The following is a 12240-nucleotide window of genomic DNA, read 5'->3' on the forward strand; positions in this document are numbered from 1 at the left end:
CAGAGGGGTTGTTGTTAGCCTACTCACTAGGCCATGTTAGATAATGGCTCCTCTCAGCGGGTGCACAGGATCACTTCAGGGCACACAATTTATTTCTCTGATCAATTGCATTAGTGTCAACAATGTGCAAACAATATAGCTCAGTGTTTGTATTATTTATTTTATACAGGCTTTTTTGCTCATTTTTATTAAGGGTGTCAATGATTTCAGGCCCGACTGTATAGAGATAGATATATCTATACATCTTCTTTGGGGCCACTGTAAAGTTTACTCATGATTTGCATGTCTGTATAATAGTGATGGGGGGTGTATTATTTTAGGACAATATTATATCAATATTTGACACAAAATATTTTATTTTTTATTGGTAGCGTTAGCTAGCGCTATCGGCTGTGGGCCTACCTGCGCCAAAACACTGGTATTTACCTCCTATATCTTGTTCTCCATCTTCTTTTTAAATATTAAGCCAACATGGTTTCAGCACTTTTATTTCCCTGACTGATCAACACTCATTTTCTCATGGCTCTCTCGTCCCTCTGCATCAGACATATGGTGAGCAATATATTTGAAGCATCGAATCACAATAATATCACAGTATCGAATCGCAACACAATCACAGTATCGCATCGCAATACAATCACAGTATTGCATCACAATGCATATAGAATCACCATACATATAGAATCACCATACATATCGAATCACACTGCATATAGAATCACCATACATATCGAATCACACTGCATATAGAATCACCATACATATCGAATCACACTGCATATAGAATCACCATACATATCGAATCGCACTGCATATAGAATCACCATGCATATAGAATCACACTGCATATAGAATCACCATACATATAGAATCACACTGCCTATAGAATCATACTGCATATAGAATCACACTGCCTATAGAATCACACTGCATATAGAATCACACTGCCTATAGAATCACACTGCATATAGAATCACCATACATATAGAATCACACTGCCTTTAGAATCACACTGCATATAGAATCACACTGCATATAGAATCACCATACATATCGAATCACACTGCATATAGAATCACCATACATATCGAATCACACTGCATATAGAATCACCATACATATCGAATCACACTGCATATATAATCACCATACATATCGAATCACACTGCATATAGAATCACCATGCATATAGAATTACACTGCATATAGAATCACCATACATATAGAATCACACTGCCTATAGAATCATACTGCATATAGAATCACACTGCCTATAGAATCACACTGCATATAGAATCACACTGCCTATAGAATCACACTGCATATAGAATCACCATACATATAGAATCACACTGCCTTTAGAATCACACTGCATATAGAATCACACTGCATATAGAATCACCATACATATCGAATCACACTGCATATAGAATCACCATACATATCGAATCACACTGCATATAGAATCACCATACATATCGAATCACACTGCATATAGAATCACCATACATATCGAATCACACTGCATATAGAATCACCATGCATATAGAATCACACTGCATATAGAATCACCATACATATAGAATCACCATGCATATAGAATCATACTGCATATAGAATCACACTGCCTATAGAATCACACTGCATATAGAATCACACTGCCTATAGAATCACACTGCATATAGAATCACCATACATATAGAATCACACTGCCTTTAGAATCACACTGCATATAGAATCACACTGCATATAGAATCACCATACATATCGAATCACACTGCATATAGAATCACCATACATATAGAATCACACTGCCTTTAGAATCACACTGCATATAGAATCACACTGCATATAGAATCACACTGCCTTTAGAATCACACTGCATATAGAATCACACTGCATATAGAATCACACTGCATATAGAATCACACTGCATATAGAATCACCATACATATAGAATCACACTGCATATAGAATCACCATACATATAGAATCACACTGCATATAGAATCACCATACATATAGAATCACCATACATATAGAATCACATTGCATATAGAATCACCATACATATAGAATCACACTGCATATAGAATCACACTGCATATAGAATCACCATACATATAGAATCACCATACATATACAATCACCATACATATAGAATCACACTGCATATAGAATCACACTGCATATAGAATCACCATAAATATAGAATCAACATACATATAGAATCACCATACATATAGAATCACACTGCATATAGAATCACCATACATATAGAATCACACTGCATATAGAATCACACTGCATATAGAATCACACTGCATATAGAATCACCATAAATATAGAATCAACATACATATAGAATCACCATACATATAGAATCACACTGCATATAGAATCACCATACATATAGAATCACACTGCATATAGAATCACCATACATATAGAATCACACTGCATATAGAATCACCATACATATAGAATCACACTGCCTATAGAATCACACTGCATATAGAATCACCATACATATAGAATCACACTGCCTATAGAATCACACTGCATATAGAATCACACTGTCTATAGAATCACAATGCATATAGAATCACCATACATATAGAATCACACTGCATATAGAATCACACTGCATATAGAATCACACTGCCTATAGAATCACACTGCATATAGAATCACACTGCCTATAGAATCACCATACATATAGAATCACACTGCATATAGAATCACCATACATATAGAATCACACTGCCTATAGAATCAAGAATAGAATAGAATAGAATCCCTGCGGACCTAGCATCCTTTCACTCCCTCCTCTCTACATTTTCCTCCTCTGTCTCTGCTGCTAAAGCCACTTTCTACCACTCTAAATTCCAAGCATCTGCCTCTAACTCTAGGAAGCTCTTTGCCACCTTCTCCTCCCTCCTGAATCCTCCCCCCCCCCTCCTCCCTCTCTGCAGATGACTTCGTCAACCATTTTGAAAAGAAGGTCGACGACATCCGATCCTCGTTTGCTAAGTCAAACGACACCGCTGGTTCTGCTCACACTGCCCTACCCTGTGCTCTGACCTCTTTCTCCCCTCTCTCTCCAGATGAAATCTCGCGTCTTGTGACGGCCGGCCGCCCAACAACCTGCCCGCTCGACCCTATCCCCTCCTCTCTTCTCCAGACCATTTCCGGAGACCTTCTCCCTTACCTCACCTCGCTCATCAACTTATCCCTGACCGCTGGCTACGTCCCTTCCGTCTTCAAGAGAGCGAGAGTTTCACCCCTTCTGAAAAAAACTACACTCGATCCCTCCGATGTCAACAACTACAGACCAGTATCCCTTCTTTCTTTTCTCTCCAAAACTCTTGAACGTGCCGTCCTTGGTCAGCTCTCCCGCTATCTCTCTCAGAATGACCTTCTTGATCCAAATCAGTCAGGTTTCAAGACTAGTCATTCAATTGAGACTGCTCTTCTCTGTATCACGGAGGCGCTCCGCACCGCTAAAGCTAACTCTCTCTCCTCTGCTCTCATCCTTCTAGACCTATCGGCTGCCTTCGATACTGTGAACCATCAGATCCTCCTCTCCACCCTCTCCGAGTTGGGCATCTCCGGCGCGGCCCACGCTTGGATTGCGTCCTACCTGACAGGTCGCTCCTACCAGGTGGCGTGGCGAGAATCTGTCTCCTCACCACGCGCTCTCACCACTGGTGTCCCCCAGGGCTCTGTTCTAGGCCCTCTCCTATTCTCGCTATACACCAAGTCACTTGGCTCTGTCATAACCTCACATGGTCTCTCCTATCATTGCTATGCAGACGACACACAATTAATCTTCTCCTTTCCCCCTTCTGATGACCAGGTGGCGAATCGCATCTCTGCATGTCTGGCAGACATATCAGTGTGGATGACGGATCACCACCTCAAGCTGAACTTCGGCAAGACGGAGCTGCTCTTCCTCCCGGGGAAGGACTGCCCGTTCCATGATCTCGCCATCACGGTTGACAACTCCATTGTGTCCTCCTCCCAGAGCGCTAAGAACCTTGGCGTGATCCTGGACAACACCCTGTCGTTCTCAACTAACATCAAGGCGGTGGCCCGTTCCTGTAGGTTCATGCTCTACAACATCCGCAGAGTACGACCCTGCCTCACACAGGAAGCGGCGCAGGTCCTAATCCAGGCACTTGTCATCTCCCGTCTGGATTACTGCAACTCGCTGTTGGCTGGGCTCCCTGCCTGTGCCATTAAACCCCTACAACTCATCCAGAACGCCGCAGCCCGTCTAGTGTTCAACCTTCCCAAGTTCTCTCACGTCACCCCGCTCCTCCGCTCTCTCCACTGGCTTCCAGTTGAAGCTCGCATCCGCTACAAGACCATGGTGCTTGCCTACGGAGCTGTGAGGGGAACGGCACCTCAGTACCTCCAGGCTCTGATCAGGCCCTACACCCAAATAAGGGCACTGCGTTCATCCACCTCTGGCCTGCTCGCCTCCCTACCACTGAGGAAGTACAGTTCCCGCTCAGCCCAGTCAAAACTGTTCGCTGCTCTGGCTCCCCAATGGTGGAACAAACTCCCTCACGACGCCAGGACAGCGGAGTCAATCACCACCTTCCGGAGACACCTGAAACCCCACCTCTTTAAGGAATACCTAGGATAGGATAAAGTAATCCTTCTCACCCCCCCCTCACCCCCCTTAAAATATTTAGATGCACTATTGTAAAGTGGCTGTTCCACTGGATGTCATAAGGTGAATGCAGCAATTTGTAAGTCGCTCTGGATAAGAGCGTCTGCTAAATGACTTAAATGTAAATGTAAATGTAAATGAATCACACTGCATATAGAATCACCATACATATAGAATCACACTGCCTATAGAATCACACTGCATATAGAATCACACTGCCTATAGAATCACACTGCATATAGAATCACACTGCATATAGAATCACCATACATATAGAATCACACTGCCTATAGAATCACACTGCATATAGAATCACACTGCATATAGAATCACCATACATATTGAATCACAATACATATAGAATCACCATACATATAGAATCACACTGCATATAGAATCACCATACATATAGAATCACACTGCATATAGAATCACACTGCATATAGAATCATCATACATATAGAATCACCATACATATAGAATCATCATACATATAGAATCACACTGCATATAGAATCACACTGCATATAGAATCACCATAAATATAGAATCAACATACATATAGAATCACCATACATATAGAATCACACTGCATATAGAATCACCATACATATAGAATCACACTGCATATAGAATCACACTGCATATAGAATCACCATAAATATAGAATCAACATACATATAGAATCACCATACATATAGAATCACACTGCATATAGAATCACCATACATATAGAATCACACTGCATATAGAATCACCATACATATAGAATCACACTGCATATAGAATCACCATACATATAGAATCACACTGCATATAGAATCACCATACATATAGAATCACACTGCCTATAGAATCACACTGCATATAGAATCACACTGTCTATAGAATCACAATGCATATAGAATCACCATACATATAGAATCACACTGCATATAGAATCACACTGCATATAGAATCACACTACCTATAGAATCACACTGCATATAGAATCACACTGCCTATAGAATCACCATACATATAGAATCACACTGCATATAGAATCACACTGCATATAGAATCACACTGCATATAGAATCACCATACATATAGAATCACACTGCATATAGAATCACCATACATATAGAATCACACTGCATATAGAATCACCATACATATAGAATCACACTGCATATAGAATCACCATACATATAGAATCACACTGCCTATAGAATCACACTGCATATAGAATCACACTGTCTATAGAATCACAATGCATATAGAATCACCATACATATAGAATCACACTGCATATAGAATCACACTGCATATAGAATCACACTACCTATAGAATCACACTGCATATAGAATCACACTGCATGGTGGAACAAACTCCCTCACGACGCCAGGACAGCGGAGTCAATCACCACCTTCCGGAGACACCTGAAACCCCACCTCTTTAAGGAATACCTAGGATAGGATAAAGTAATCCTTCTCACCCCCCCCTCACCCCCCTTAAAATATTTAGATGCACTATTGTAAAGTGGCTGTTCCACTGGATGTCATAAGGTGAATGCAGCAATTTGTAAGTCGCTCTGGATAAGAGCGTCTGCTAAATGACTTAAATGTAAATGTAAATGTAAATGAATCACACTGCATATAGAATCACCATACATATAGAATCACACTGCCTATAGAATCACACTGCATATAGAATCACACTGCCTATAGAATCACACTGCATATAGAATCACACTGCATATAGAATCACACTGCATATAGAATCACACTGCCTATAGAATCACACTGCATATAGAATCACCATACATATATAATCACACTGCCTATAGAATCACACTGCATATAGAATCACACTGCATATAGAATCACACTGCCTATAGAATCACACTGCATATAGAATCACACTGCATATAGAATCACCATACATATAGAATCACACTGCCTATAGAATCACACTGCATATAGAATCACACTGCATATAGAATCACCATACATATTGAATCACAATACATATAGAATCACCATACATATAGAATCACACTGCATATAGAATCACCATACATATAGAATCACACTGCATATAGAATCACACTGCATATAGAATCATCATACATATAGAATCACCATACATATAGAATCATCATACATATAGAATCACACTGCATATAGAATCACACTGCATATAGAATCACCATAAATATAGAATCAACATACATATAGAATCACCATACATATAGAATCACACTGCATATAGAATCACCATACATATAGAATCACACTGCATATAGAATCACACTGCATATAGAATCACCATAAATATAGAATCAACATACATATAGAATCACCATACATATAGAATCACACTGCATATAGAATCACCATACATATAGAATCACACTGCATATAGAATCACCATACATATAGAATCACACTGCATATAGAATCACCATACATATAGAATCACACTGCATATAGAATCACCATACATATAGAATCACACTGCCTATAGAATCACACTGCATATAGAATCACACTGTCTATAGAATCACAATGCATATAGAATCACCATACATATAGAATCACACTGCATATAGAATCACACTGCATATAGAATCACACTACCTATAGAATCACACTGCATATAGAATCACACTGCCTATAGAATCACCATACATATAGAATCACACTGCATATAGAATCACACTGCATATAGAATCACACTGCATATAGAATCACCATACATATAGAATCACACTGCATATAGAATCACCATACATATAGAATCACACTGCATATAGAATCACCATACATATAGAATCACACTGCATATAGAATCACCATACATATAGAATCACACTGCCTATAGAATCACACTGCATATAGAATCACACTGTCTATAGAATCACAATGCATATAGAATCACCATACATATAGAATCACACTGCATATAGAATCACACTGCATATAGAATCACACTACCTATAGAATCACACTGCATATAGAATCACACTGCCTATAGAATCACCATACATATAGAATCACACTGCATATAGAATCACACTGCATATAGAATCACACTGCATATAGAATCACCATACATATAGAATCACACTGCCTATAGAATCACACTGCATATAGAATCACACTGCATATATAATCACACTGCCTATAGAATCACACTGCATATAGAATCACACTGCATATAGAATCGCACTGCATATAGAATCACACTGCCTATAGAATCACACTGCATATAGAATCACCATACATATAGAATCACACTGCCTATAGAATCACACTGCATATAGAATCACACTGCATATAGAATCACACTGCCTATAGAATCACACTGCATATAGAATCACACTGCATATAGAATCACCATACATATAGAATCACACTGCCTATATAATCACACTGCATATAGAATCACCATACATATAGAATCACCATACATATAGAATCACACTGCATATAGAATCACACTGCATATAGAATCACCATACATATGAAATGTAAATGTAAATGTAAATCGTGAGATTTGCCATACATTATCATATCGACACCTAAGTATGGAGATGATAATATCGTGAACTCCCTGGCATTTCCCAGCCCTGCTATATAAAGCCTCTGGATTCACCTATCTCCCATTTCTTAACCAACAGAGGTTGTCTCCTGAAGGTCTCAAAAGTTACAATGTAAATGTTCCAGCTCCCTTTACGGTTAGATTATTTTATTTGTATTTTATTGAACCTTTTATTTAACTATGTGGGTTTTATTTGACGTTATTTACTGAGCTCTGATAATACCCCTCACCCTCTCTTCTGTCATCTGTTTTCCACTAAATGTGGGGCCTCAGTCTTTACTGATTTATTTCCCTCTCCTCTCTCTCTATTTTTCTCTCTTTCGCTCACTCTCTCTCTCTCTCTCTCTGTTTCTCAACTCCAGGTGTGAGTTTCTCTCTACATGGGGCTGAGCTCCAGTGGCAGAGCCCCCACAGACGCAGAGTTCTGCGGCCCCCGGCCCCTGGGGTTGAGGCTGCGGATTTCTCCTTCCCCCCCCAACAGGTCACCAGTCAGAATGGAGGTGTCCTTGGCTGGGGCTCCTGATTCCCCCAGCACACAGGACAACGTGCCATCCCCCGGTAAGCCATTTGGCACCTCCTTCAAGGGGTACCTCAACCAAATAACATTACCATAATGTAACTGTTGTGCAGCATCTTTTTTTATTTATTATTATTTATTTTTTCTCACCAATTGTTAGTAGTTACTATCTTGTCTCATCGCTACAACTCCCATATGTGTCATGCAGGTGAAAGAGGACCCAAACGCGACTTAACAGAAACAGAGTTTAATAATGTTCAAAACGGAATAACTGACATCCTCTAGATTTGTAGAGGGGAAAACAACTGGAGAAGCGGCCACAGACTGCAGGTCGCTTCGGGTAGGCGCAGGCCGTAGTCGACTGAGACACCTGCTCACACGCAGCGTCTGATGAAGGCACAAAACACGACAGGACAGGGTGATACACAATCACGGCAAAAAAACACGACAGGACAGGGCGAAACGCAATCACAACATGGTGAATACAATACGAGGAACCGACGGAACAGGAACGGATCACAAAGGAATAAATAGGGAGTCTAATCAGGGGAAAGGATCGGGAACAGGTGTGGGAAGACTAAATGATGATTAGGGGAATAGGAACAGCTGGGAGCAGGAACGGAACGACAGAGAGAAGAGAGAGCGAGAGAGTGAGAGAGGGAGGGGGAGAGAGAAGGATAGAACCAAACAAGACCAGCAGAGGGAAACGAATAGCATGGGGAGCACAGGGACAAGACATGACAATAAATGACAAACATGACAGTACCCCCCACTCACCGAGCGCCTCCTGGCGCACTCGAGGAGGAATCCTGGCGGCAACGGAGGAAATCATCGATGAGCGAACGGTCCAGCACGTCCCGAGACGGAACCCAACTCCTCTCCTCAGGACCGTAACCCTCCCAATCCACTAGGTATTGGTGACCCCGTCCCCGAGAACGCATGTCCATAATTTTATGTACCTTGTAAATAGGTGCGCTCTCGACAAGGACGGGAGGGGGGAGGGAAGACGAACGGGGTGCGAAGAAAGGGCTTAACACAGGAGACATGGAAGACAGGATGGACGCGACGAAGATGTCGCGGAAGAAGCAGTCGCACAGCGACAGGATTGACGACCTGGGAGACACGGAACGGACCAATGAACCGCGGAGTCAACTTACGAGAAGCTGTCGTAAGAGGAAGGTTGCGAGTGGAAAGCCACACTCTCTGGCCGCAACAATACCTTGGACTCTTAATCCTGCGTTTATTGGCGGCTCTCACCGTCTGTGCCCTGTAACGGCAAAGTGCAGACCTCACCCTCCTCCAGGTGCGCTCACAACGTTGGACAAACGCTTGAGCGGAGGGAACGCTGGACTCGGCAAGCTGGGATGAGAACAGAGGAGGCTGGTAACCCAGACTACTCTGAAACGGAGATAACCCGGTAGCAGACGAAGGAAGCGAATTGTGAGCGTATTCTGCCCAGGGGAGCTGTTCTGCCCAAGACGCAGGGTTTCTGAAAGAAAGGCTGCGTAGTATGCGACCAATCGTCTGATTGGCCCTCTCTGCTTGACCGTTAGACTGGGGATGAAACCCGGAAGAGAGACTGACGGACGCACCAATCAAACGACAGAACTCCCTCCAAAACTGTGACGTGAATTGCGGACCTCTGTCTGAAACGGCGTCTAACGGGAGGCCATGAATTCTGAATACATTCTCAATAATGATTTGTGCCGTCTCCTTAGCGGAAGGAAGTTTAGCGAGGGGAATGAAATGTGCCGCCTTAGAGAACCTATCGACAACCGTCAGAATCACAGTCTTCCCCGCAGACAAAGGCAGACCGGTAATGAAGTCTAAGGCAATGTGAGACCATGGTCGAGAAGGAATGGGGAGCGGTCTGAGACGACCGGCAGGAGGGGAGTTACCCGACTTAGTCTGCGCGCAGTCCGAACAGGCAGCCACGAAACGGCGCGTGTCACGCTCCTGAGTCGGCCACCAAAAGCGCTGGCGAATAGACGCAAGAGTGCCTCGAACACCGGGATGACCCGCTAACTTGGCAGAGTGAGCCCACTGAAGAACAGCCAGACGAGTGGAAACAGGAACGAAAAGGAGGTTACTAGGACAAGCGCGCGGCGACGCAGTGTGCGTGAGTGCTTGCTTAACCTGTCTTTCAATTCCCCAGACTGTTAACCCGACAACACGCCCATAAGGAAGAATCCCCTCGGGATCAGTAGAAGCCACAGAAGAACTAAACAGACGGGATAAGGCATCAGGCTTGGTGTTCTTGCTACCCGGACGGTAAGAAATCACAAACTCGAAACGAGCGAAAAACAACGCCCAACGAGCTTGACGAGCATTAAGTCGTTTGGCAGAACGGATGTACTCAAGGTTCTTATGGTCTGTCCAAACGACAAAAGGAACGGTCGCCCCCTCCAACCACTGTCGCCATTCGCCTAGGGCTAAGCGGATGGCGAGCAGTTCACGGTTACCCACATCATAGTTGCGCTCAGATGGCGACAGGCGATGAGAAAAATAAGCGCAAGGATGAACCTTATCGTCAGACTGGAAGCGCTGGGATAGAATGGCTCCCACGCCTACCTCTGAAGGCCAACCTCGACAATGAATTGTCTAGTGACGTCAGGAGTAACGAGGATAGGAGCGGACGTAAAACGTTCTTTTAGAAGATCAAAAGCTCCCTGGGCGGAACCGGACCACTTAAAACACGTCTTGACAGAAGTAAGAGCTGTGAGAGGGGCAGCAACTTGACCGAAATTACGAATGAAACGCCGATAGAAATTAGCGAAACCTAAAAAGCGCTGCAACTCGACACGTGACCTTGGAACGGGCCAATCACTGACAGCTTGGACCTTAGCGGAATCCATCTGAATGCCTTCAGCGGAAATAACGGAACCGAGAAAAGTAACGGAGGAGACATGAAAAGAGCACTTCTCAGCCTTTACGTAGAGACAATTCTCTAAAAGGCGCTGTAGAACACGTCGAACGTGCTGAACATGAATCTCGAGTGACGGAGAAAAAATCAGGATATCGTCAAGATAGACAAAAACAAAAATGTTCAGCATGTCTCTCAGAACATCATTAACTAATGCCTGAAAAACAGCTGGCGCATTGGCGAGACCGAACGGCAGAACCCGGTACTCAAAATGCCCTAACGGAGTATTAAACGCCGTTTTCCACTCGTCCCCCTCTCTGATGCGCACGAGATGGTAAGCGTTACGAAGGTCCAACTTAGTAAAGCACCTGGCTCCCTGCAGAATCTCGAAGGCTGATGACATAAGGGGAAGCGGATAACGATTCTTAACCGTTATGTCATTCAGCCTCGATAATCCACGCAGGGGCGCAGAGTACCGTCCTTCTTCTTAACAAAAAGAACCCCGCCCGGCCGGAGAGGAAGAAGGCACTATGGTACCGGCGTCAAGAGACACAGACAAATAATCCTCGAGAGCCTTACGTTCGGGAGCCGAC

General features: G+C 43.0%; 1 protein-coding gene across 1 annotated transcript in view; it reads left to right on the forward strand.

The window, feature by feature from the left end:
* Nucleotides 1–12240, forward strand: part of LOC124014226 (anoctamin-4-like) — a 68051-nt gene that overhangs the window by 26902 nt on the left and 28909 nt on the right. Inside the window, exon 4 of the mRNA XM_046329022.1 lies at nucleotides 8630–8825. Within this exon, the coding sequence (XP_046184978.1) occupies nucleotides 8648–8825 (178 nt within the window). The 5' untranslated portion in view covers nucleotides 8630–8647. The remainder of the gene's footprint in view (nucleotides 1–8629; nucleotides 8826–12240) is intronic.

The sequence above is a fragment of the Oncorhynchus gorbuscha genome, linkage group LG25 (genome assembly GCF_021184085.1).
Source record: "Oncorhynchus gorbuscha isolate QuinsamMale2020 ecotype Even-year linkage group LG25, OgorEven_v1.0, whole genome shotgun sequence".
Taxonomy (NCBI): Eukaryota; Metazoa; Chordata; class Actinopteri; order Salmoniformes; family Salmonidae; genus Oncorhynchus; species Oncorhynchus gorbuscha.